At 33.8% G+C, this 27,500-nt stretch overlaps 6 protein-coding genes across 6 annotated transcripts; 4 read left to right on the top strand and 2 right to left on the bottom strand.

The window, feature by feature from the left end:
• Positions 1-889: 889 nt before the first annotated feature.
• Positions 890-1,432, top strand: RO3G_08911 (uncharacterized protein; the record flags this gene model as incomplete). Its single annotated transcript, XM_067663496.1, has 2 exons — positions 890-920; positions 1,113-1,432. 2 exons carry the CDS (start codon positions 890-892, stop codon positions 1,430-1,432), a joined length of 351 nt encoding a protein of 116 aa, XP_067519597.1.
• A 4,654-nt stretch (positions 1,433-6,086) lies between these two features.
• On the bottom strand, positions 6,087-6,575 carry RO3G_08910 (uncharacterized protein; the record flags this gene model as incomplete). The annotated part of the gene is made up of 3 exons (XM_067663495.1): positions 6,087-6,335; positions 6,375-6,397; positions 6,563-6,575. 3 exons carry the CDS (start codon positions 6,573-6,575, stop codon positions 6,087-6,089), a joined length of 285 nt encoding a protein of 94 aa, XP_067519596.1.
• An 11,597-nt stretch (positions 6,576-18,172) lies between these two features.
• Positions 18,173-18,475, bottom strand: RO3G_08909 (uncharacterized protein; the record flags this gene model as incomplete). Its single annotated transcript, XM_067663494.1, has 1 exon — positions 18,173-18,475. One exon carries the CDS (start codon positions 18,473-18,475, stop codon positions 18,173-18,175), a length of 303 nt encoding a protein of 100 aa, XP_067519595.1.
• A 4,496-nt stretch (positions 18,476-22,971) lies between these two features.
• RO3G_08908 (uncharacterized protein) lies at positions 22,972-23,793 on the top strand (the record flags this gene model as incomplete). Its single annotated transcript, XM_067663493.1, has 6 exons — positions 22,972-23,012; positions 23,072-23,370; positions 23,437-23,470; positions 23,524-23,566; positions 23,623-23,701; positions 23,750-23,793. The coding sequence occupies 6 exons, from the start codon at positions 22,972-22,974 to the stop codon at positions 23,791-23,793; spliced, it is 540 nt and encodes a 179-aa protein (XP_067519594.1).
• A 519-nt stretch (positions 23,794-24,312) lies between these two features.
• On the top strand, positions 24,313-25,018 carry RO3G_08907 (mitochondrial 54S ribosomal protein bL12m; the record flags this gene model as incomplete). Its single annotated transcript, XM_067663492.1, has 4 exons — positions 24,313-24,315; positions 24,380-24,432; positions 24,488-24,653; positions 24,701-25,018. 4 exons carry the CDS (start codon positions 24,313-24,315, stop codon positions 25,016-25,018), a joined length of 540 nt encoding a protein of 179 aa, XP_067519593.1.
• Positions 25,019-25,865: 847 nt separating this feature from the next.
• On the top strand, positions 25,866-26,945 carry RO3G_08906 (uncharacterized protein; the record flags this gene model as incomplete). The annotated part of the gene is made up of 1 exon (XM_067663491.1): positions 25,866-26,945. One exon carries the CDS (start codon positions 25,866-25,868, stop codon positions 26,943-26,945), a length of 1,080 nt encoding a protein of 359 aa, XP_067519592.1.
• Positions 26,946-27,500: the final 555 nt, after the last annotated feature.

The raw sequence follows: 27,500 nt of genomic DNA, 5'->3' as shown, positions 1-27,500 counted from the left end.
TTCCCTTTTAACAATTTCACATACTGTTTAACTCTCTTTTCAAAGTTCTTTTCATCTTTCCCTCACGGTACTTGTTCGCTATCGGTTTCTCGCCAATATTTAGCTTTAGGTGAGATTTACCACCCAATTTAGGCTGCATTCCCAAACAACCTGACTCTTTGAAAGCGTATCACAAAAGGCAAATGCTCAAGCCAAAGACGGGATTCTCACCCTCTATGATGCCCTGTTCCAAAGGACTTATTTACTCGGCTTGCCTGGAAAACACTTCTACAGTCTACAATCCGGTTTAGCTAGGCCAAACAGGTTCCAACTTTGAGCTCTTTCCTCTTCACTCGCCGTTACTAGGGAAATCATTGTTATTTTCTTTTCCTCCGCTTAGTTAACAATCGTGCGATTAGCGGGTGGTCCCGCCTGACTTCAGATCATAGTTGGAGGTCCTCTTCTTGGATGAACCAATAGAAAAGGGCCCTAAAACTAATGTCATCTTCTGCCTAGCAAGCCAGACGGAAAATCACACACATTTTAGGTGCTCACTATAATAAAACAGCGATGCGACCCATTACCACATAAACAAATGTTATGTGTGGGTTTGTAATGATACTGAAGCAGGCGTACTCTATAGAAAAACCATAGAGTGCAAGCTGCGTTCAAAGACTCGATGATTCACTGAATATGCAATTCACACCAATTATCGCACTTTGCTACGTTCTTCATCGATGCGAGAACCAAGAGATCCATTGTTAAAAGTTGTTTATGTATTAACCTTTTTAATATACTGAACTTCCAAGTTTATCATAAAGGGTTACCTCTCTCTCTCTGAAGCATCAGCTCTAGAACATCAAAGGTGGCTTCGATCAAACCCCAAGCAGGCTGTACCCCTAAACTGACCATGCCTGAGTCTCTTCAGCCTAGTTTTCACAGTATGTATGTGCGGATATGCGTATGTAGCAATGTTTGTTTTCACTTGCTATAGAACCTCCTCCCATTTTCCCTTGCTCCTACTTCAACAACAACAAATGAATAATAGACATTATCCCAGCACGATAGGAATTTAGAGGCATATCCTAACCATCTGCCCAAAAGGCCATAATCTCTCTACCTCATCGGTATAGTGCATGTGCGGCTTTCATTCCCTCCTCCCTATGGCATCGTGTGCCTATTATTACCCAAAGCCATCTACCTAGACCTACGGTTGTTACATACCCTAGCTCTTAAGGGACTTGATATACCCTTGGCAAAAGAGAAACCACAGATTGGGCAGTATTCTGTATCTGTGTTTCTACTGAGTATCCCACATAGCAATACATATTTACCGTTTGTCCTTTATCCCCTTGAAGAAAAGCATCATAATATACTTTCGCCCCTTGTGAACCCTTCATCAGGTATGCCAGTGCATAGTCTCTGCTATCATCATTTGAAGGGTCGCTGGTAAAAATTTCAAAACCGTTGCAGCTTAGAGGGGGTACCAAATTTTCACTTGCTCCGCCCTCTATAAGGCCCAATAGGGCCTTGCCGAATATTAATTATTTATTTTGTAGTAAAATCATCGGTCCAAAAATTATTTTAAAAAAACACAGAAAAATGCATGTTTTTTTAAAATAACTCACCCCCATTTTGATATTCTGCAAGAAACAATATGGTTCCTAGTAGCAAAAAATTCGCTGAATCTTTTGGTGTACTTGGTTTATCGCTATCGTTAGTTTCCATGTAGTTAAAAATAGTTGAAGTTCTGAATCTGAGATATAACTTCAATATCCGATTATGGCTGCAGTCCTGGCCAAAATTTCCCCCAAAAGTCTAGGGCTCAACAGCCGCTACAATTTAAAATTTTTGGCTGAAGACCCTATGGCTGCTATAGCATGTTTAGTCAATATTTTGTGGAGGTTTAAAAATATATACTTTTTTTCAAAAATGATAATACTATTACCTAAAAATGCCAACTTTTTGGTTTAAAACGGACTACACACTCTGTCTGATAAAAGAATAAACACATATTTTGTAAGCAGCATAAATAATAGTTGAGAGCTTGATTACCTAAAAAGAATCAAGTCATGAGTCTAGAGACTTGGTGTATATCTTTATTTGTATGTTCTTTATTACCTTCCTATAGAGCTGAATTGTCAGCTCTTTTTATTATCAGAGTCGGCTTTTATATGTACAAAGGCACATTCAAACATAGACTTGTTGGAATGTTTTTCATATTGCATATCAAAGTGGGCACAGGATATCATGAAAAGAACAAGCAATAGAGGAAAAGAAAGAGGAGAAGTACGGTTGAGATTAAGTAGCGAACATTAACAACATTCTTCTAATCTGTAGTGTTCCCGACATTTCTGTTTTCTTGATTATTTTTTCTATTTGTAAACCCAACAGGTATTATAAGGATCGTCTATTTGACAAGCTTTTATTATTTACTCTGCTCTGTTTGGTTTTCGTTCCGGTTTACCTTTTTTATTACTATTATTCAACTGTTTAGACAGTTAATTGAGGTTGAATTACGCGAATAGAAAAGCTAAAGTAGTAGCCACTTCTTTCGCTTAAGCGTTCTTCTTCTTCTAAGCGTCTTTTTTTATTATGAGTGGTTGAGCAAGAGAAAGAAAAAAAAAAAGTAGATTATGTGAATGAAGGGAAAAGAAAGTAAGGATAACAAAATAAGATTTATTAGGTAAATTGTGTAACATTTTCTTCCACCCAATTATGTTTCACAGCCATAAATTGCCATTACGTCATACCTTTTCTGATGAGCCTGAAGAGCATTTGGATCATAAACACAATTAGATGAACCATTCTCTTTTATTTTACTTGCTTTCATTCATTTTATGGTTATCAATACTGTTTCTACTGTCATTGTTATCATTATCATTTAAATAAAGGGATTGTTTCTTGTCTCTAATATAATTCTTTGGGTCTTTGCGCGTTGAACTATAAGGAAAGCAAGAGACATGAACTTTTATGGAATGTACTAAATCAGCTTTGCAAGCCAGCTGCGTACGAACTTATCTTTGAAGGTGTTTATATAAAGAAATGACCGACAATTCAAATACCTTTTTATATGTCGTTACATTGTATCACTATAGTATATAAATAAGGTAATACAATCCTTCTAGGATATTAATAGATCCATTTCACATCTACTGAGTGTACAATCTATTCTCGGGGGAAAAAAAAGAAAAAGAAAGCTTAAGCATTTTCTCTTTTCTTTTCTTTTTAATCCCAAAAAGAGAAAATCACCGTTGTTCATTACTGAACTTGGCTTCAAAAAAAGAAGAAAACAACATATGTATCCCTTGATGAGCTGACTAAACCGAGAAACAGAATTCTTTCCAAGCTTGAAGAATCACAACAGTAACAACAAGAATAGAAAAACTACAGGTTGCAGCATTTTAGAACTAGAATTCTACCGTCCACACATGTATTGCACACATTTGTTTTATTCAATACTTTCTTTTTTATATAAAACTTGGAAAAGTAACCTCAAGCCAACCTGCTTGCATACCTCGAAAAAAAGAAGAAAGGAGAAAAGAGCTCTCTGTTTATAGATAGTGTAAGGGTATCAACCAAGATAGAGGAGTGAAAAAAGTAGTAAAGTGATGAACGCTTTGTTCTTGTAGATGAATTCTTATAGAAAATGGGTCAAACATAATGAGTCTTGTATCTTTCATATTTATAGTGAGTAAAGATATGAATGAAAGGAGATCATGTAAGTGCATTGAAGATCATATGTATATTCAACCATGTAGCAAGCAATACATAGGAAAGGGCAGCTAATAGAAAGTAATGATCACAAAAAAAGAAAAAGAGATTGAAAAGTTGAGATTTGATATACCAGATTATGTGTATGATAATACGAAAGAAAATGAGAGAAAAAAGAAAAATCGCTAGTAAATTATATAATGTATGGCTAGTAATAAGAAAGGATAAAGTAACTTTAAGTATTCTTTAAAAAAAAGAAAAGATGCTTTATTTTACAATAAATTCTTTTTTCTTTTACACCTCTGCTCATGATATATAATATACATATGATTGCAAGAGAAAATAAAAGTAAAGTAGACAAAATGGCCTAGGCCATTAAAGCAGCAACTATGCCTTTGGTAAGACATTTGCATTTGTTTAAGCATATAGCTTGAGCAAATTTTCTAAAAAAAAAAAAAAAAAAAAAAAAAAAAAAAAAAAAAAAAAAAAAAAAAAAGGTACTCAAAGTATATTTGTCTATCCCAATTCTTCATCTGTGTTCTATCTACATCAGCACACTGCCTACTTTGCTTCGCTCTGCTTTTTCAGTCAGTACGAACTAAGCGTTATCTTTGCCCCCTTCTGGTTCGTCTGGTTCTTCTGATCTTAATGCTCTGATTTTCGTTAGTCTTCTCCTTTGCTTTCCTCTTTATCTTTCTCATACCTTTTGCCCATTCCCTTCAATATTCTGTTGTGTGCTGCTGATAGCACAGATTCTAATTCTTGACTCTTGACTACAAACAAAGTTCTCCAAATTATGCTGTACTTAATTCACCTGCTCTATCATTAATTCACTTTCTGTAAGCGCGTCTTTATGATGTTGGTATTTCCTCTGTGGATGGACCTGTTTATCTCAGTTTGCAATTCAATAGTGAAGACACCTCTGGCTTTGCAAGTATCTTGGAGGCTATGATTTAATCTAATTGAATAAGCCTTGGCTGTCAAAGGTATATTCTCTTGCTCTCCTGTCGTCCGATCGCTGTCTTCATTCGTTCCCTAAGCTTGAATACGACCTAGCCATTACATAGTTTACATGAAAGAGCAATGACGAGCTTAATGACATTCAAGACTGATATCTGTGTATGCTTTCGTTGGTGGTCATCAAACTGTATCAAGATGTGTGTTTCGGCTCATTTACAATCTATCACCAATGTCATTCCGTGTTGATGCCCTGGTTCTTGACTATCCTTCGCATACTTTTCATTCTTTTTCTCGTCTGTCCTCTTGGCTACGTAAGTATCAGCAAGATCAATCTGATACCTTTCTTTAATCAACCACTCAAGTCCTGATCTGCGTTTATTATCTTGGGCTTTGAGGTGGATCACATTCTTTATTTGCCCTGCTTTCCATATTGATCATTCTCTTCTTATTCGCTGGCACATGAGTGTAGATCTTAGACAAGTCAATTTCTTGTTCTTGTGGTTGTGGTGACATGGCCCATTTTCATCTGATGGTCTATCCTTTTTTTGTTTATTTGTTTGTTTACTCTTTGGTACTGCTTGCAATTTCCATTATCTAGATATGAGAGTCATCACATATACTGCTATGTCATCAATCTTTCTTTTTATATCAGCTTCTGCTTGTTGTCTATATTTTTGATTCACTCTCTGTCAGATCCTCTATCATCCCCATAAAATTCGGTCACCCTGATATCGAGTACAACTTTGCTAGGACAAGTCTGGATTGACAAGCTCTCTGCTTCTGTTATTTCCTTGTGGCTAGCACTCTAATCCGCTTTCTAGCTTTTCTACCTCCCACTTCCAAAACCGTTTTAGTGCATAATGCAAAATGATATCATGGTGTTGACGGATTGCTCAGTAATTGATGCCTCATATACTTTACTGCTTATCTTCTTTTTTGCCCTTGTGAGTTCGGTGAGTGCTTATAGTTTCTTTTGTCTCTTCGTTGTGCATTAGTGTACGACAATCATGACATATGTATACATGTATATATCTCTTGTATTAATATTCGTTATAATTTGTTATATAAATGTTTGTCTAGGGCCTATTAGCAAGTCTCTTGAGTATAGTTTAGATAAAGAAAATACCTTGCATTGATCTACGTTAATCAGTAAAGACATTGCACCAGTAGTCTATCTTAAAAAGCTTACTCCACAAAGATATAAAGGAAGAAAAATAGCCGGTGATTATAGGATATATTTATATATACAAGTATATGTATACAAATATATGTGTATATGTAAATATGTATATATATATATATGAATGCCTATAATACAGAAAAGTACAAGCCAATGTTAATTTAAGAATAGAAAATTATAATCTTGCTAACCGTTGAACAATGCATCATCATCATCATCATCATCATCATCATATAGTTTCTACATCTTCTATCTACTCAATCTCCAATACTTGATCAATTTTCCATCGAGTCTCGAGGTTAGGATCCATCATGTCAGTCAAAGATTCTTTTACCTTTGGTATATCCTCAAATGGAAATCGTCTCAAAATTGGCAATCTACTAGATTCTTGTTTCTCGCTGTATTGTTCAACATAACTTTCATCAATTGCGTTACTTCCATCAGCAGCAGAAGCAGCAGAAACAGCAGAAACAGTAGAGCCGTTAATGAAAGACAAACAAAACTAATATTGAGGTTTTTAGGAGGATGAAACATGTCTTACACTTCGACAATCTTTGATATCAACTACAAAAGTAAATGGTCGTCATTATTACTATTATTATTGCTGTTGTTATTGTTGTTGCTGACTATGATTCCTCTCACTCTTCTTCTCCCTATCTTTCATACAGTTCTGTTATAAGTAGTACATGCAAATAATTGACTGTTTATCCTTCCTATGATTATGCATACATTTTATCATCATTCTATGTTATTTGTTCATCTTATCTTTCTTTTACTAAACTATATCTCATTTCTTTTAAGTATAGTTGTGTTTTGGTTGGATTACAAGCTACTAACATCTTTCTTTCTTTGCTGCTCTATTCTCCTTTTGGAACATGTTTGACAGTATATTATATCCATCGTATCATAAATACCGATTATTCGTTTAAGTAATTTGGTTAGTATAACGTATAGTAGCAGTATATGCAGTGCTGTAACTTTTTCTGTATTTCTTTTAACTTTATGATGGGTTTAAATAGGAAAAGCTGGTAAACCCTAACGGTAAGACTTTTTGGTTTATGCTTCTTTTTCTTTTTTGTCTGCTTAATGTGCATTCCTAGCTTTAGCTGTTGAATGATTTTCAAGCTCGCTTTGCTATAAGGAAACAAATTTGAGAATATCATGGCTTATATAGCGCCTTTCTTTTCCTTTTAAGGTTAAAGATTGCTTGCTCATTATTTATAGTCGACACAAGAGACTGTTTCAAACACTCCTAAGCTAATCTCGGTTGTAAAGTAAAATTCTGTGTATATAAAAAGAACATGAGTAAACACAAAAAGAAAAGAATAAAAAATAAAAAAAAAGGGGGAAGGGAAGAAAAGAGAGATAATCATCTCAACATCAAAGATAATCAGGTAGACACAAAGTCTCTTTCTCTCTTTCCCTTCCTCTTTCCTTCTCTTTTATTTATTTATTGGTAGATCATTTGTTTAAAGCATCGTCTTGTATCAAGCCATGTACATACAATAACCAAACACTTGCAGCTGTCTTTTCCCATTTTTATCATCTTGTGTCACTTACCTCGACTTGACCCTATTCTACACATATTCATCTCTTGAGTATCACTATCCATTGTTGCATAGTCAACTACCAGATACACTTCTCTTATAGACCTTTCTTTAGCTATTGCTTTTGTTTTTGTTTCGATAGATAAAGAATTGATGTTGCTATGACCTTATTTCCTCTTTAGATCCATTACTTGTCTTCCATTGTCTATAATCATTGCTGTTTCTTTTGTTTTCTTTTTTTTTTCTTTTTATGTATGTACATGTATATTATTCCATATATCTACTAGCATAGGTCATATATCCTATACAATATCACAACTGAAGCAAAAATAAAAAAAAGTCATCATAGGGTTACAATAAGGTTTGTAGTGATGAATACTTGTCCGGCTTTTCTTTTTTCTCTCCTCTTTCTACTACTACTATTGGTACTGTTATTATTGCTTCTGCTTAGACTGTCTATTGTGAAACTATTATGTAGAGAGTGTCCTAACTTTAGAGTGTGGCCCAAGCAACTTTTTTAATTTGGCAGACTTGCATCTCGAGGTAGTAACCTCTCTCTTTTAGCTGATGAAATAGTGTTGTTTATTCTATTGTTATTCTTATTATCACATTATTTTTGGTGCGTTGTTAGCTACAAAGGTATATAAGAAAAAAAGGGGGGAGTTTCTTCTAAAGAGATGTGTCAAATTAAAAGAAGCAGGTTGTAATTACTGACATTGCACCTTGAGCTGACGTTTTTTTTTATGTTGAGAAAGAGAGCCAGCTATCTTCTTTTCTTGTTTTGTTGGTATTTACTTCAGAGAATTGTAATGCTGCTTTAACAAGATTCATAGTGTTTACAAATGAAAAGAAAAAGGGAAAGCTTGTTCAAGTAAACAGTGTGCTTATGTAACACATTTTATTTATAACTCTACACACAAGGTCCTTGTGCAACAATAGTGATACCAGAGCAGTTGTTCTCGATACACCCGCTTTAGAATCCGTTTCTCTTTTACCCTTTTCTGCATTTGGTCATCTCGTACATAGCCAGTCTGCAAAGACTTGACCTACTTGCTTACTTTTCCATATATGTTGATGTCTCTTTGTCATCTTTTTAATTACATTTATAATCATTATATAAAAAGAGAGAGAGAGCAAACACATTGTATTCTTTATTTACTTGACATGCAAATAAAAATAAAACAACCTTTTATCCACTACAACATCTATTTGTTACATGCCAAGTACTTTATCTATGCTTATAAGTCAGCAAGTAGGCGATACATTCCCAAGTTCCTTAAAAGGAAGGTGAAAAGGGGAAAGTCGGTGTAAGTATGGTTACACTATATACCTTATTAGTCTTGCTTACGTGCTTGTCTTTAGCTTCTTCACTCATCCCTCCTCATTCTCCATCATTCCTGCAAACATACTTTTTCATAACCAAATACCTTTAGACACATAAAAGGCAAGAAAAGAAAGCAACTAAGCAAAAGAACAGTAGCAGCTACTTTTTCATCTCTTGTCTTCATTTGAATGCAAACTTGCCTGAGAAAAATAAAAAAAACAAAAGAAGCTTTCTAAAAGAAAAAAAACGTAAAGCAGACAAAGCATACTATCAATATACTGAGTACTTAGCATACATACCAACTGAATGATATAAAAAATAAAAGACGTGACTCATCACTCATTAGATTCCTTTTGAGAATGCTAATTAAGGAATCTCAACTTTACCACCAGCTTCTTTCTTTTTGTTTTTCTTTTTTCTTTGCTTTGTCAATCATACACTACCTGGTCTTATGTTTATTTTATTACACAACTTGACTTTTCAATTAAAAGAGTAGAGATAGGATTAGAGGAATGCTTAGCAAAACAATTGGTTTAAAAACAAACAAGTAACTTAGACAAAGCAAAAAGTGAAAGGTAAAAAGACAAGAGGAATATTTAGGAAGTATTTTTTTTTATTAAAAGTGACTTTTCATTTTTATTTGATATAAAAAAAAGCTGACATTGTTAGCCATATTTTCAAAATGAAAATATGTTTCCAGGCACTGCCACGTGGAGGCCATGTCTTTAAGTGCCCTTCGCTTTCGTCTTATCTTTATACTGCAGAGGAAATCGACAACGCTACGGAGACGTGATGGGAGGAGCGGTTCTCCCACCACGAATGAGAGATGAACAAAACGCCAACAGTTTCAAAGAAGAAAATAATTTTGAAATTTGGCTCCTCTTTTTATACTTTTTTTTTAAAAAAAATTATTTGAAAAAAGGTCACTTCTTAACAGTCAAACCAAAGTCACCTACAGCAAAAGGATTTCATTTGTTCCTTTGGTTACATGTGAGTACTAATTCAGTAATTTTCTTTCATTCATTCCTTGTTCAATATTAAATATTACTCCTTATTCTAAATAATCCATCAGCATAGTTCGCATTAATACTCCTTTTTATTTATTTAATATGGCGCTCCTTACAAAAATAAGACAGCTTTTGGACTAATAGCTAAACTCAGGGATCTTATTCGACTAAATTCATCTGAGAAGGATTCGGAATATACAATTTATAGCTTTTTGTGGACAATACAATACAACTGGTTCACTACATTTCATCATATAAAAGAATCATTCTTCAATAAATACAAATATTGAATATTCACCTAGCAACAATAGCATAAGTTCAATACAAAGCAGATTATTAACTGTTATAGAAATTATCATTTTACAAAAAAAAACTTATCACACTTTATAATAAAAAGCTTTAAGGCTACCTCTTTATATATTTTTAAAACGAGATGTTATACTATGGAACTATAACTACAAAACTAAGCATATAAGCTCTTATAATCAACTATACAACAGCGATAATCAAGTTCATATGTCGTTGAATAGGTGTGTTTTTGATTACTAATGCATAACATGACTTTGTTGCTCAGCGTATATTTTGCACATCTATATAAACTACTAATATTAAGCATACACAATCCAAAATTCAATTGTATTTATTATAATCAATCGCGGCTTTTAAATCATATCATCACAGCATCGCATGATTTATATTGCTACTATCCATTCCGTACACCGAACAAAGCATATTGAAAGATCATGCTTATTTTTTTCTTCATCAGTTATAAAACATTATGTTATTCTAGTCGTAGGATATTTTCTTTATTACCAAACACCAAAAGCAACCATCCCCATCAGCCATATGATCAACAGTAAAGAATACGTAGTAAAGCAATAAATTTATTTCTTTTGTAATTTGTTCATTTGGTTTCTCACCGGAATTCTAACATGCTCTCATTGACCACAGGATAATACATTCCTATATTTACATAATTTTTAGAACATTGACTGGAGGTCATTTGCAACCATGTCGACAGATTTCAGGGAATGTCAAAAACATACAGGACGATACTACTATTCATTACCCCATGAACCCCTCTTTCAAACATTTTTATTGCCAAACAGTCTTGTTTCATACTTGACCAATACTATAGCTCAACCTATTTCAAGGAATGTGATAATAACAAATATAGCAAACAAGATACGCATCAATTGAAACTAGATTTGTCACCAAGCGATAAAATAACAGCAAAAAAGAACAATGAGAGATGATATGATCACAAAGTATCTCTTGATAATTCTTCATATTCAATTCCATACAAAAGAATGAGTAGATAAAGGACAAGGTAAGTCTCTTTGATTTGGTATCATCTGGACAAAAGTCATCATTTTATTCCATTCCTTCTTCTTTATTGTACTTGACTGTGATCATGCTATGGAAGATAAAAAAAAACGTTGATTATTTTTAGAAATGAAGTGACATATGAAATGCATTTGACTTACATTTCATAAAAGACTGTAGCACCATCTTTATGCAATACTGAATCCTAGGTTATTAATTCTGGCTAAATAGAACAACATTATGCTTTTCGGAAGCATTGTGTTTCTAAATCTTTTCATATGCTTCCTTGTCAACTGAGACTGATGACTAGGTCAAAGTAGAATGATCATGTAAAACCCTAGGACTTGTACTTCATTGGTTCTATAGACGAATTGACTAATTTAGTAGGACAACAGGTTTTATCACGTAATTACTTACAGATTATGTTTCAATATTATGACGATGGAGAGTAAGAAAAGACTGAAGATGTCGGTTTCTTTTAGATTTTGACTGATGAATGATACAATAAAACCATGAAGAGTGAGAGAAAGAAGGATTCCCATGGTCAAAAATGTAACAGACAGACAATTTTGCAGGAATTGCTTTTGTTAATTTCTCATCATCGCGTCACGCCAACGCAGAGTAAACTTTGATAAGAGCAAAAAATGTATAAAAAGGAACCAGATTCGATATCTTTTTTCTTTCTTTCTTTATCAATCACAACAACACAGTAGATCAGCATCATAGTAGATCAGCATCATAGTAGATCAGCAACACTGAGAGAGTTACCAGTTCAGCAGGGGTTCTTCGATTTATTGCTTTACGCTTTATCTGATTCTCCCCTTTTTGGAAAAAGAACGTAGAAGGGCACCTATTCGACATGGCCTCCACGTGGCGGTGCCTGGAAACATGTCTTTACTATAAAGGCATGGCTAACAATGTCGAATTTAGTACTTGTACTTTTATATATATCCTATGTAATAAAATCATTCTTTGTCCTTTTTCTTTTCTCTCTTTCTCATGGTACTTACATTGTTTATTATATTGTTTGGCTTCTTTCACGTCTTCAAACAAGTCCATTAGCTTCATGTACAGCGATCATCATCCTTAGTGTACAAAGGAAGAGAACTAAAATAGCTTTGTATAGCACCATGGATTCTTTTTCTTATATCTGCAAGCCAAGACTTTAATACTATGTAAACAATGAGACAAAGTACCATCCACGTACCCTTTAAAGCCTGGGACCTATTACCTTTTACAGATAGTATGATCATAACAGTTGGTCTAAAGTGCACTTTGCTATTCTTTCTTGGTTGAGCTTTCATTGTTCATTCACCATTACTCCATTTTTCATTCATTATTCGTTCATAATTCATTCATTATTTGCTTATTACTTTCTATAACAATAATGTTGTCAGCAGAGAGAGAGAGAGGGAGAAAGAGAGGGTGTTCTTGTGAGTGTACAAAAAAAAAATACCAATTAATATTCTGTGCTGATGAACGAAAAGCATTCAAATAAACCATAAAAGAAACTCCCTTGGCCACTTAGGGGTATTAGTAAAGTAACAATGTATGTTGTCAGACTGACTTACATTATGTTGTTCATTTCTTTCTAGATTGACCCTTCTGCTGAATTTTTCCTTCACATGAAGTAGATCTGGACGACATTAGGTCAAGCAATTCCACTTTGCAATACAAAAGTATATATATGACAAGTACCTACGAAGCGAATAGAAATGAAAGAGAGAGAGAGAAAGAGAAAGAGAGAGAAAGGGAAAGAGAGAGAAAGGGAAAGAGAGAGAAAAAGGAAAGAAGAAAAAGAGAGAACAAAGAAATAGGGATCGACAACAATGTACCTTAGTTGATTTCATTGTCCGTCAATGACAGATAAGATCACGTGGATGATATTGACCTTATCGGACATTCGTTTATCCATGACCGTACTTGACCTTGTTTCCATTTATGGGTATTCTTATTTTCCTCTTGCTCATTTTTTTTCCCTCTTTTCTTAATTATTCTTTAATTCATAAAGACCCTTTTCTTCATATTCTGTAGTCACTATACCATAATAGAATAGAATAGAATAGAGAACAAGGCTTTGTTTGTGTTTTTACTTTTTCTTATAGACTAATTAGTTTACATCGGAATACTTGGTTCACTAGTCATAAAGCTTTACAGCATCTTATAAAAACTCCACTCAAACAGTCTTTTGTGTACATGAAAAGCAACTAAGCCGCATATAGAGATAGTATAGAGAAATAACATAGAGAAATAACATAGAGAAATAGTACAAGGAATGTCTTTGTAAATGGGGGATTTATTAAAAAAGATATAGATTGATCAAGTATAAGACCATAAGGTTGTCACTGAACAGTCTCATAGTGACTGATCTCACTGTCCTATTACTTGTTCTATCACTTCTTACCTTGTTTGATATATATGAATAATAAGCATGTACAGCATCGTTATGGTCATCATAGGCAATAGAGGATAAGCTCTACACGATGATTGTTGTCCTATTACTGTATCGTACCTACCTTGTCATGTAAACTTGCTATTGGATGATCAACATTGATGGTGACTTGATAATAACTGGTTGTCATGGTGAAATCAGGTACTCATAGTCTTGTATCTCTCCTACTTTCATAATATTGTCATAGCAAGTAGGTCTTGACTAGATCCATACATACACACACACACATATATATATATATATATACCCATGGTTGATCTATCACACAACCACTCTCACAAGCACAGTCCTCTCTCTCTCTCTCTCTCTCCCCTTTCTTCTAAATAAACTATTCCTTTGATGTCTTCTTGTTCTTGTTTTCTTGTCTCTGCTCTCTCTTGCTTCGATAGTTTGTCCTTTATTCTACTTGGATTCAAAAGCATACAGAATTCTATGTATGATCCATGACAATTACTTTGTTTATAATGATATAGCACATACTTTTATCACCACCACCTCCATCTTCTTCTTCTTCGTAGCGTTATTCATCCCATACTATCTCCTTTCTATTGATCATTATCACATTTCTTATTTCTATTGACTAAGGTTACATTATACTTAAAGTGTTGATCACTGCTATCTCTCTGTTCTCTATACTTATATTTCTATCTCTATTCCTTACTTTTTGTTTTCTTCAAATTATATGGTGATTTCAGTAGACAAGTGTCTGTATTCCTAAACTAAGGCTTTTCTATCGCTCTTCTTTTTTTTTTCCCTTCCTTCTCCTTTTTGTTATTTTTCTTTAACTCCCTATCTTTGGTTCATGTGTAGTTTCTAGTCTGCTTGTTGAGCTGCTCTCCATTGCTTTTCGTATAGGAAGAATAGGTCTGGTAACATCCTTCATAGGTTTGCTTTCGTCGATTGTTTGCTTATTTTCAACTGTTGATAGATTATTAGAGAAAAGATCCTTTAGAAATGTCTATGACTACACTTGACTGTTTATGTCTTTGGCTGTAAAGTAAGCTTTTTGCTTGTGTAAAAAGACACGGGATAAACACGAAAGGTAAAGAAGAAGAAGAAAAAGAGAAAAGAAAAAGGAAAAAAGAGCAAATACAGACGTATTACTAAGCCATCTTTGTGCAACTCCATCATCTCAACATCAAAGGTAATCAGGTAGACACAAAGTCCCTTTCTTTCTTTCCCTTCCTCTTTCCTTCTCTTTTATTTATTTATTGATGGATCATTTGTTTAAAGCATCGTCTTGTATCAAGCCATGTACATACAATAACCAAACACTGGCAGCTGTCTTTTCCCATTTTTATCATCGTGTGTCACTTACCTCGACTTGATCCTATTCTACACATATTCATCTCTTGAGTATCACTATCCATTGTTGCATAGTCAACTACCAGATACACTTCTCTTATAGACCTTTCTTTAGCTATTGCTTTTGTTTTTGTTTCGATAGATAAAGAATTGATGTTGCTATGACCTTATTTCCTCTTTAGATCCATTACTTGTCTTCCATTGTCTATAATCATTGCTGTTTCTTTTGTTTTCTTTTTTTTTTCTTTTTATGTATGTACATGTATATTATTCCATATATCTACTAGCATAGGTCATATATCCTATACAATATCACAACTGAAGCAAAAATAAAAAAAAGTCATCATAGGGTTACAATAAGGTTTGTAGTGATGAATACTTGTCCGGCTTTTCTTTTTTCTCTCCTCTTTCTACTACTACTATTGGTACTGTTATTATTGCTTCTGCTTAGACTGTCTATTGTGAAACTATTATGTAGAGAGTGTCCTAACTTTAGAGTGTGGTCAAACAGCTTTGTTAATTATTCCTCTTTCTTTTTTTTTTTTTTTTTTTGTTGCTCTTCTAATTACTAAGTTAAACCATATTTTGTTGTGCATATCCTTCTTTTTCCTTCAGTCGCTCTGTTACAGTTGGCCATTTGTTTTATTAATGTTAAACTGCTTTTGAGGTTGCTGTGAATTATAAACAGAAAAGAAATAAAAATTAAAATGGAAGCCCTGCTATAGAGATGGGATTGGTTGTAACTCCTTCCTATATGCACACCATAACATATGCCATACAACATAGTATTTAACAGCTAGAGTAACTCATAGCACTCTTCAGTCTGACAGCCTATAGGGTCGTATACTACAGTATTATTTAGAGTACCTTGTATAATAGTATGATCATTGATGAAAAAATGCAATTACAGCGATAGATGGTCATTCTGGTATATGATTGGCTAGAGTGTATCGGAATAATACTAACCCGAATTATTAGCCTTGTACCTTTAACCCAAAAAAAAACCTCACAAAAACAAAAGGAAAGATGAAAAAGCACCACTTAAGCTATAACAACACTATACAGAACTGGCTGTATAGTGGAGAGCAGAGAGACCATATACTAGATGTCAAGTCTCTTTTGATTCCCATCTTTAATTTCACGTTTTTGCTTGACATCAGAAACTCGGTAACTTTCTTGAACTTTTTTTTTTTACAACTTTTTGCCATTCACAAGGGTATTCCTTATTGGTTATTTGAACATACTTTTGAATAAGCAAAGCATATAAAAATGACTGGGAAAAAAAATTACAAGAAAATGAAGAGAATACTTTATTTTTTTCAATACTAGAATACTAAAACATATATAATAGATATACACGTACTCAAGTTCAAATAATAACATTTTATCGCATCCATACTTAATAATCTTGGATTCTTTATTCATTGAACCGTTGCTAAAACATTGGAGCCTCATGACTGACTTTATTATGCTTGCAAATCCTCTTTTTTTTTTTTTTTTTTTTTTTTTCCCGCCGATGCTATCTTTTAAAAGTAGATACTTTTTCCCAAATCTTTATTTCTTATAGGACAAGCACTAGTTTTATCCGACCATTATTTTTGATAAAAAAAATATATAAAAAAATATCACTTTTACTTTTCTTAACAAAAAAAAAACGCTTATCAGCAAAACTCAATAAATTAAACTACTCCTTAAAGCCATGTGTTTATTTGTAAAACTTAGGGCTTAAAAAGGATTAATTTGTTTTTGTGGTAACCGTTTTTCTTTTTTGGTATCTTCTTCCGTCAGTTATAGTTTATATCCTGTTATGATAATAGCTTAAAATGATAACATGCAATTGAGCAAAGTTAACCGATTACTATTGCTAGTTTGAATGTCTAAGCAGTTTTTGAAATTAATGGTTCTTTTTTTTTTCCTTTACACAGTCGTTTTGTTGATAAATAAACAAAGGCTAAGCATAAAAATAATGATTTTATGAAACATAATAATCCACACATTTTGAAGCCAGATTAGAGCAAACTTGTCAAAACTTGTTTTATAGTATTACGTGTTATCATATGTTGCATGAGAATATATTTTCAATCTCAATAGTAAACCCTATAAGCACGATACCGTTGTTCACAATTCATGTTGTATTAAAGTAGCCATAAAAGTCATGAAGAAAGGTGCAATACAAAGTAGAATACATGTCAGCACAAAGCTGGGTTTTGGAGAATGTTGAAAGGACAGGTCATGTCAATTTTTGTTATAAATTATAGTAAACTAGTCAAATTTGGCTTATTTTTAAACATTCCTAAATTCTATGTTTTTTGTTTTTTCATTTTTTGAAAATTGTAATAGATAGAAGGTAGAGCATCTATAGTATTTATTTAGGCATAAAAGGATACAATCTGTATCTTGTATCAGTTGTTTACTTTTATAAAGCATCTACCACTCTTCTCTTTTGTATATTGTTTTGTTACAATTAATTGACATTTGTTTAAGTTTTGCTTGATGGTTCTCTTTCAAACTTCACGTTCTTTTACTCTTTTATTTTCTTTTTGGAATATATTATATGGCTTGTATTTGGATAGGCAATCGAAAAAAGGATGCGATGTAAAAACAACGCAAAACGTAAAGCAACGCAAAACGTAAAACAAAACAAAAACAAAAATGCAATAAAATATAAGCTTGGTACGGTTTTTACGATATAAAGAACGCTACGCTGCTATTAGTTTTTATTCGTTTGCTACCTTTCTTTATTAATTATTCTATTAAATGAAACCATGCCTTATTCTATTCTCTTTCCTTTCTTTCAGAAGTAAATTGACAAGCTAAAGACATCAATTGGCTTGATAAGGTGAGGTTAGGTAAAAAAAAACAACAAGAATACCACCTGATTTTGATGGTATGTGCTATACTAAAGTTGGAATTGATAATATTTACCTCAAAACTTCTCATTCAGTCACAGAATGCAACGATTTGATAAGAGGTAAATACAAAAAGAAAAGTATAAAAGGTACCGTATCATTCCTCTTTTTTTTTCTTCATTCATACTTTTGCTATCCATTGTCTTTTGGTCTTCTGCTCTCAACTTTCTACAACTTGTTTTTGTTTGTTTTTCATTGGTTCATTGCTCTTGCTTCTTGGTTTATTATTCTTGTTTATTATTTGGAATTTGGTGTTTGATGCTTGGTGCTTGGTGCTTGGTGCTTGGTGATTGGTAATGGGTAATGGGTAATGGGTAATGGGTGTCTGGGGTATAGGGTCTGGGATAGGATCTGGGGGTAGGGTCTGGGGGTAGGATCTGGGGTCTGGAGTCTGGAGTCTGGGCTGAGTGTTTAAGTTGTACTATAGCTTTCGTGGGTTCTCCGGTTGTGCACGATGATCCTAGCTGGACTAGTAGTCGTGTGTTTGGTGGGTGATCAGATCAGCCTCTTCTCGGGTTCCCTCGGGTTCGCCGGTCGTAGGTGAACGTCCTTCCACGACATCACAGTTGGTCGGGCGACCTGATCGCGTGGTTCTTTCCGCAAATGTCACATGATGCATTACTGTAGGATAGGATCGCAACTGGCTGCTTGGGATGTCCTTAAGGACGGGGTGTCTCAACGGGTTTGCTTTCCAGAGACTTCTATAAGCTAACCCTTGTGAACAGGAGAGTTCTGGTAGCGTAGGTTTACAATAGGTCGCAAATATCCCCATCGCTGGCTGCTTCTCCCTGCATGAAAAAAAAAGAAGGCAGAAGGGTACCTATTCGACATGGCCTCCACGTGTCGGTATCTGGAAACATATCTTTTATGGTTTTGAAAGTATGGCTAACAATGTCGTAACTGAGTGTCTTGTCTTTTTTTCCTTGTCTTTGGTCTTTTTCTTTTTAATTTTTTTTAATAAACTTTTTATTTTTTTTTCACTGCAACTTTTATTTTATTTTTTTCATTGCAACTTTTATATTTTAAATAAAAATGTGATAAAGCTTTAACATGATTCTTTTCTTTTGACTTTGTTTCTTTTTCATGTTTATGATTGTTGTGACGATTCTTTAAAGAAATTTCTATAAAGTAGATTAAGATTAATTGTGATTGTCAACAAGTATGAAAATCATTATTGCTCTGTATCCAACTTGTTGCCGCTATTAAATAAAGACTTACAACTGACTGGTTATGCTTTATAAACATACTTGAAAGACTAACGATCCCTTTCGTGCTGTTGTTCAATCATTAGTTGGAATTAGATTTAGAATGAACTCTGACAAGTAATTAAGAATACTGTCATACTAGCAATTGCCTTTTTGACCTTTCTTTTTTCATTTCTTGTTTCATTTTGTAATTATGACTGATTGCAAAGATGAAATGAAATGCAAAGGAAAGGGAGAGAGAGAGAGAGAGAGAGGGAGGGGAGAGGGAACAAATAAGGAAATTCTGGAAAGGCAAACGTGTAACAATGATCACCACCAAATAAAGAAGACCCCCTTCATGACTTCGATGTGTATAGATATTGTTCTACTTTTGAGCAAGTCTTTTCTGACCCAAATAAAGAGGTCTTTCATTTTCTTCGCTTACTGAATATCTCTATTAGGTAAACAGGATATTCACCGAAGACTGACCCCCCCTAAAGGGAGTAGTACACGCGTAAACATTCAAGTACGTTCTTTGTTGTACGAATAAAAATAACCCGCACAAAGCTTTTGTGCTCAGAGTTATAAATAAAATAGGTTGAACAGCATTTCCGTTACACTGCTTTTTTATTCTCTTCTTTTTATAAAGAATTAAGCATTCGAACATTATAATCCTTTTGGGTTGATTACTATAAAAACAACAAAAGAACCTTTTCCACCAAAAGAAACATCTCGGATAGCATCTTTGTACCTGTCAGTTTCACTTTGCTTTCTTCTTGGGACAGAAACATGTTGAAAAAGATGGAAAAGAACGATGGATAGATATGAATAGAGCAAAACAAGACAAAACTTAGTTGAGAAAGCTGGCATAGGTTATAGAAAGCATGTATTCATTACTGCATCAAATTAGAAGGAATACACAAGCAAGTGTACAAGAATAACTCTATTCATGCATGATGACTGTTGAAAGAACCTGCTGGTGTCCTGAAGAATATTATCCAGCAATAGTGTTTAGACTGGTGATATTTGGCAGAAAAAGGATATGACAGTAATTCAGTTAGGGGAATGAAGAAGACAACATGTATGATGATATAAATGAAAGAGAGGACAATGAATAAGAACGAAACAGCACTTGTGCTTTACGACATCTAAAACATCCTATCACCTTTACTGTAAGGCACAACCATCAGTATCCCATTCGGAGATCAACATCTGCTTTATATTCCATCAAGCCCAAGGATTTGAGACCAACCAATCCGGCCAAGTAACTCCTTCATTGGATGTGCACTTTTCAAATTGAACAAAGCTCAAAAGTTACAATTATATCATCATCGCTTCCCCTTGTTGCACATTTTGATCACAGGCTTCCTACAAGCGATTTCAGCAAGAAAGGCAAAAGAGAGAGCCAAGTGGAATAAGAAGTTGAATAATGAAAATAGATGAAAATGATGAGAGTAACTCTAACAATGCTTGAGGTATCATAAGTTACACTCATAATATTTAGAACAGTGGAGTTGAGGAGGAATATGAAGAATACTCTGATCATATAGGTCACTTGTAAAGATCTTTTCAAATCAACTCTGGGTCACGAATTAGCGACGTAAAGCCTGCTAATCTTTAGAGTCTATCGTTCTTTGGTTAGGATCGTATTATCTGGGATTGGAATTGCTGTATCAGTAATGTCTGTATGGTGTAAAGGCACTGTAAGTCTAACACCAGCTTATTTAAACAGTCGCATTTAACACTGTAGGTATGACTTTTTTTCCTTTTAATAAAAAAGATTCAATATACCATCATTCTTGGTCTACCTAAAAAAAATGATTGAAATAGAAATCATTTTACATAGCAAGATATGGAGAGACCTATCTCTATCTTACATAAGTGCCTTTTTTAATTATCACGGCCCTAAAGAAAAACAAAGATCATAAGCGGAACTTACTTTGGGATTGATTATTTTGCCACTGAACAGAATGTGCTTGTTGTAAACCATCATGATAACTGGTAAACGTCAAATAATAACAGTTCATACTTTTATGTACATAAAAAAAGAAAAAAATATGAAACAACCTATACAAATAGCACATAGAGCGCTTTTGGTATACACAAATTCTATATCCACATTAAGAATTTAAGTGTGCTTGTATTACTGACTAACTGGTAGCAAAATAAATGTTGCAATGAAAACGAGATTGAGTTAAGTGGTGTTTTTTTTTTTTTTTTTTTTTTTTTTTTGCATACAAAATGGGATCTCAGAGGCACAGTGCGCAGCCTAATTACACCACCAAAACAGACTGTTAAATTCAGTGGGCATGACTTTTTTTACGCCTGTTTTGCAAAAACATTTGAATGAGTTGAGTCTTGCTCTATTATATACAGCTTTGGAAAGCCAAGTTCAGTTTCTTTGTCGTCAATGAGTTACCAAAATAAAAGTTGGAACACTGTGAAGGTATTATACTTGTAAAATATAAATAAATATCTACCTGATGACCTGGCAGTATTTCTCAAATTGACGAGCCTTTTGGTTCATTTATGATTTTTAGACGGACGTGGGTATTCAATACTCATCTAGCAGCTCTTCCGTCAAGCTTGAAGAAAAATGCTGGTGGAACATAGGAGACGCTCTGTTATCAAGTAAACAGAACCACTTGACTATACAAGATATGGTACAGGTGTTTATATTAAGCTGAGGATATCTTGGTCCAAGGCGTATTTAGCAAGTACGTTGGGCTCTTGTGCAATGCTTACAGAATCGAAAGAGTCATGTTAATGGACTTGATTATTTTGAGGTCATTAGATAATGAGAGTATGACATGTGATGCTTAATTTCATAGGCATTCTTGCGACCTGTCAATATTAATAGCTGCAAATATCTCACTGGTCTTCAATTTATCCTAAATTAAATATGAACACATGAGGTGAAAAGCCCATTTATGACGTTTAATAAGTATATTTTCTATAAATTAAACAACACGAGAGTCTAAGCCTCCTTTTACTCTTTTAACAAACCATCTAAAATGTTTGTGCTATTATAAATGTAGATACTGAAAACAGAAAAAAAAATATAAGCGGATTTCAGCTTCAAATCTTTTTTGCACAAAATTTGACGAAAAGGGGATGTTGGATCCACATAACAATGTTCCCAATTAGAAATACATCATATAAAAGAGTTGAATAGCAATTATGTCTATCATGAAAGCTCAGATTCAATGCTTTTAGAGTAACAAACCCTAATGAGTGCTTCAAACTGTAAAAATATAAGTGAAATTGATTATTTCCTATAGTTTAATAAGTTTAGAAATCCAAATATCATTTTCCAAATCATTGTTGAACTCCAAACGTGACGAAGATTGATATTGAATGCATCCTTATAGCAACATTTGGAATAAGTTGTATATAGCTGAGAATGGCTTTGAGACAGAACAGTTCAAGTACAAAGGCAAAGCGATGAAGTAGCATGATGGTGAAGTTAAAATAGTAACGTGCAACTTCATACTAGTTTATTTTAAAACTTTGAAGTGTGGATTCTTTAACCAAAGACATAGCATGCAGTGCTATAACTTTTTTTAAAATATCTTTGACTCCGTTCCTAACAGACTTTTCCTTTACTGTTGAAGAATCTTCATTATATTTTAGTTTCTTAGAGATGGCTAAAAACTAGTATGGCATCGAAACTAAATTACGTTTGTTCTGCGGTTGTTTTCATTATATAATTTAGTTACTTAAAGGCAGGATCATTTTTAGTGCTAAAAAATAAAGTGCAGTACACAAAATTCTGAAAATGCATTGATGGCAGCGATGGTCTTCAAAGAATAGTATTGCTCAATTATTTAAAATTCAGTATGATATTAGAGAACTCAAAGCCCGATTCACATGAAGAGAGTGAGCTAGAATCTTATAAGACGATATTATCGACAATATTTAATTGATAGAGCAAAAGGCTCAAGTTTATTTTGCTGGAACAAATTTATCAATCATCCAATACACTTAACAAATCGGGTCTTTAATCATTTTTTGCTATAAAATACACAATTGGGGAAATTGGATATTTTTAGACTTTTCTTTCCCACTTTTAATATATATTTTTATGAATCAATCACAACCTCCTCCACAACTTCCTGCAGGCTGGTAAGCTTAATGATGAGCTATTAGCTAGTATTGCTAAGTTCAACTTAAATTTGTAACAGGATTGCCCTTTGGGATGAATCATCACAGCGTTACTATTATTTAGAGCAAGCAACTGGTAGAACACAATGGGAACTTCCTACTCAACCTTCTTCTTCCTTTAATACCGTCAATGGTGGAGAAGCAAGCAGCTATCAGTCTAGTTATGCTCAGCCATATTCCAACAACTCTCCAGCAGTTACTTCTTATCCAACTCAACAAGCACATCCTTATCCAACCGCTTCTGATCCTAATAGTCCGTATCCATCAAACAATACAGGAGTCGAGGGACAAGATAGAGGATTAGGAAATGTATTTAAAGGTTAGCATAAAAAATAATAAGCTCTTGGCAAAAAAAAAAAATTAAAAACTTTTTGATATTCTATAGGGTACGGAGGCGCTGTTGCAGGTGGTTTAATTGGGTAAATAGAGCCATAGAGTAAATTACAAAATATATTAATTCAATCGATATTAGCTTTGCAGCAGGAAAGTTCTTGGGTAATCATCATCATGGGAACGTAAGTACATCACAAAATAAATCTTTTTAGCGTTGTTAACTGTATCCTATTTTTAGAATCATCATCAAAGCGGCGGTTACTATCCTCCTCCTCCTCCTCCTTCTCAAGGCTTTGGTGGATTTTTACCAGGTTTTGGTAAAGTATTATATTTTCATAAAATCGTATTCTAACGATAATATACAGGTGGACATAACCAACATCACAATCACCACAATCACTTTTTTTAATATGTAAATTAATAAACAATTTTTTTATATGAAACTTGTTTGTAATCGAATAAGCAAGTGTCGTAGAAAAGTAATCTTAATACAACAAATATTTAGGGCTTATTGCTTCAATATGTATGCATATATATTTATATCTATGTTTATAAATACAAGTGCTTCTTATTTTAATGATTCTCTGCATTTTAGATTTTATATTGAACTGATGAATCCAAGCAAGGCTCAGTAAGTAGCATAAAAACTTCAATAGTAGCGTACTACTAAGATTGAACTTCTAATGATTTCATGCTTTAGTTACATATAACATAAGGCTTACCTAACCCGTTCAATACAATGTGCTGTTCTCTAACGAAAAGAGGTGATGCCTAAAGGTGTTAACCAAAAAGTGCAGACAAAGGCTGTTAAAGAGCAATAAATAAAATTCAACGGACTTTCAACGTGGTCGTGACTTTATATCTCAAAAAATCCTTACCCTTGCCTCGTACTTTATCCTTTTCCTTTCTTTTTTTTTACATACACAGCATGGTAAGCAGCAAAGATTGAATGTTTTTATTCAACAAAAAAAAATTAATTTCACACATACACTTAGCTTCGTTACACCTCCAAGTTAATCAACGTCACTACCACCAGACAAACCATTCGGTATATTTAGTGAACGGTGTCAGAATTATACATAAAACTGAATAGTAATTATTAGAATGTCAAGTGTAGTCCCCATGTGTACCAGACGTTGGTACAGTACCGAACAACCTCTTCCAACCCCAGGTGCCTGCAATACTGTTGACCCTAAAATTTCTGCTATTGTTGATCAAATCGAAGGTTTAACGTTATTGCAAACATCAGAACTCGTATCACAATTGAAGGTACACCACAAAGCTTGTTTAAAATGAGAATATTAATGACTTGCTAGACTCGTTTAAATATCCAAGATATTGCTATGCCCGTTGCTATGCCTACTGCTCCTGGCGGTGCAGCAGCTTCTGCGCCTGCTGAAGAAGAAAAGCCAGCAGAAAAGACAGAATTCAACATTAAGATTGATAAAGTGGATGCTGCCTCAAAGGCTAAAGTGATTCGTGAAGTAAAGAACTTGGCTGGTTTGAATTTAGTTGAAGCCAAAAAATTTGTTGAAAGTGTACCCAAGGTACTCAAAGAAAGTGTTCCTAAAGAAGAAGCAGAGAAATTAAAGAAGGCACTTGAGGCTGTTGGTGCTACTGTTAATTTGGAATAGAATGTATAAAGAAACTTGTATTAACTTAATAAAAAAGTATCCCTATTTGTATAGATTTATTTGTGCTGCATTACTATTATTTCTTGAGCAGCTTAACAATGAATTGAAAAAGCAATTAAAAGACGAGAAAGAGGAAAGATACAGTAAAATGAGGAAGACGGTGATTTAATACAATCATTTTTTGATGATTAACTTTATTATTTGCATAAACATGTCAGCACAACTTTCGATAATGATTTAGATTCGTTATAATGGAACTTGAGGTTATGTCGTCTAGAATCTTCAAAGAGTATGTGATGCAAATATGGAGCTTTGTATTTACCATGAGCAGACTTCTGTCATTAGCCTTGTATAAGCTTTTTTAATAAATGTTTATATGCATTAAGTATAAAAGTATGTATTTTTTATACAATACGTTAAAAAACTACTAGAAGATTGAGTTACATGTTATAGAACAGTGCCTGATCATAACGGAAAGAAGTATATTAGAATTGATAAAAGATAATTGTTGTATCGCAGCATACTTTAAACATGATTCATATGTGGAATAGGCGTGTTATTTCTCTCGATTAATAAAAGTAATAAAATAAGTCGAAAAATCGATGAGTCTCTTGAACCTCTTTATTGAGTAAGGACGAGAGAGAGAGCCCATTCAATACAAACTACGTCTTAGAATATAATAATGTGATTTAGGGTCCGAGGTAGTACGGTATAAATTGTGTGGGCTGTTTATCGTATATACAATCACACCAAATAAATTTTCGGACAAAGAAATTTATTGAAATAATTTTAACCTCATAACAAAATAAACTTGTCTTTTTCTCATCCATCAATACATTAAAAAAAAATGTCTGCTCAAATCTCTAAAGACTGCACCCGACCTTTAATTATATCTGAAGATGAAACAAAAGAAAGTAAAGCATGGGGGGTTTTTTATCTTCTTAGAACACATCATACGATTAGAGAGATTGCAGACCTTGTTGGATTGAACAGGTCTACTGTGCAAGACATAAAAACCAAGATTGATGACTATGGCAGCCCTTTACCTCACAAGCAAACAGGTCGTCCATTGAAAATAAATGAAAGAACTGAAAGGCACTTGAACAGGATTATTAGAGAGGATCCTTTTACCTCTTATAAAGAAATAAATGTGGAATTAGCAAAGCTAGATGTTTTTGTCTCTATAGAAACTCTTCGATCGTATGTCGATCGACTTGACTTCAAATCGTACAGAGCAGCCCACAAGCCTAGATTGACTGCAAGACACCGCAAAAGTAGGCTTCGCTGGGCGAAGGAACATCTCAATTGGACGGAAGACCAATGGAGAAGCGTTGTTTGGTCTGATGAGTCGCGCTTTTGTGTAGAAGGCAGTAAACGCGGAAAAAGAGTGCTCAGGAAGGAAGGAGAGCGTTATGACGAAAGAAATATAATACCCACAGTCAAGTGGGGTGGAGGTGGTGCTATGGTTTGGGGATGTTTTTGGGGAGGAGGTTTTGGACCTTTAGAAATTATTGATACCAGTTCCGTAGACCAAGAAAAATATATCAATATTTTGGCCAATAGGTTCCATCCTTGGTTTACAAATGTCACGGCACATCAGGAGAGGGATTTTATCTTCCAAGAGGATGGTGCTTCCTGTCATACTGGTGGTTATGCTCGATGGTGGAAGGAGACCCACCAAATCAGGGGTTTTGAGTACTGGCCTGCTCAAAGCCCTGATTTGAACCCCATTGAGCATGTTTGGAATGCTCTTGAAAGGCGAATTGAAAGAAAAAGATCATCGGTCAAAAACTTGGAGCAATTGAAGGTGGCTCTACGAGAAGAGTGGGAAAGAATGGACGATGAGTTTGCGGACCGATTAGTTCGAAGTATGAAGAGACGGTGTGAAGCAGTTATCAAAGCTAAAGGCGGCGCAACAGAATATTGAGAATTATTTTATGAATATATTCTTAAAATAAACATGTGAATCTTTCTTTTCTCAAAACTTGAAATCCCAAGCTTAAGTATACACTTATTAATTAGTCTTGAACTTACATGCCATATTTTTTAAATTTTTTGTTTCAATATTTTGTCCGGAAATTTATTTGGTGTGACTGTAGCACTTTGGGCTATATATGATATACAGTCAAATTATTAGTTGAAGAATCTTTTGAGTGATCTCACACGACATTAAGAAAATTATTAAGGTAAATACGACATCATATTCAATTTATAAGAAATCAGAGTAGTGAATACTTTACAAAGATCTATTACAGTCTTTCTCTATTATTCGATCATAACTAATTCCACTTCTTTAACACAATACAAGTTGCTTTAATATAGCTCCTGATGCAATGAAACATAAATGAAAAATAGATCTACTTAAGAAATAATTATAAACAGTGTTCATATTAAAAATTATTTATACTAGATCTACAGTTATAATTAATTAAAGTATCTGAAAAGGAATAATTAACCTCTAGAAACGAGTATAAATACCAGA

The sequence above is a fragment of the Rhizopus delemar genome, genomic scaffold (genome assembly GCF_000149305.1).
Source record: "Rhizopus delemar RA 99-880 supercont3.6 genomic scaffold, whole genome shotgun sequence".
In the NCBI taxonomy this organism is placed as follows: Eukaryota; Fungi; Mucoromycota; class Mucoromycetes; order Mucorales; family Rhizopodaceae; genus Rhizopus; species Rhizopus delemar.
Note: the sequence above shows the minus strand (reverse complement) of the source record. Positions and strands in the feature narration are given on the sequence as shown.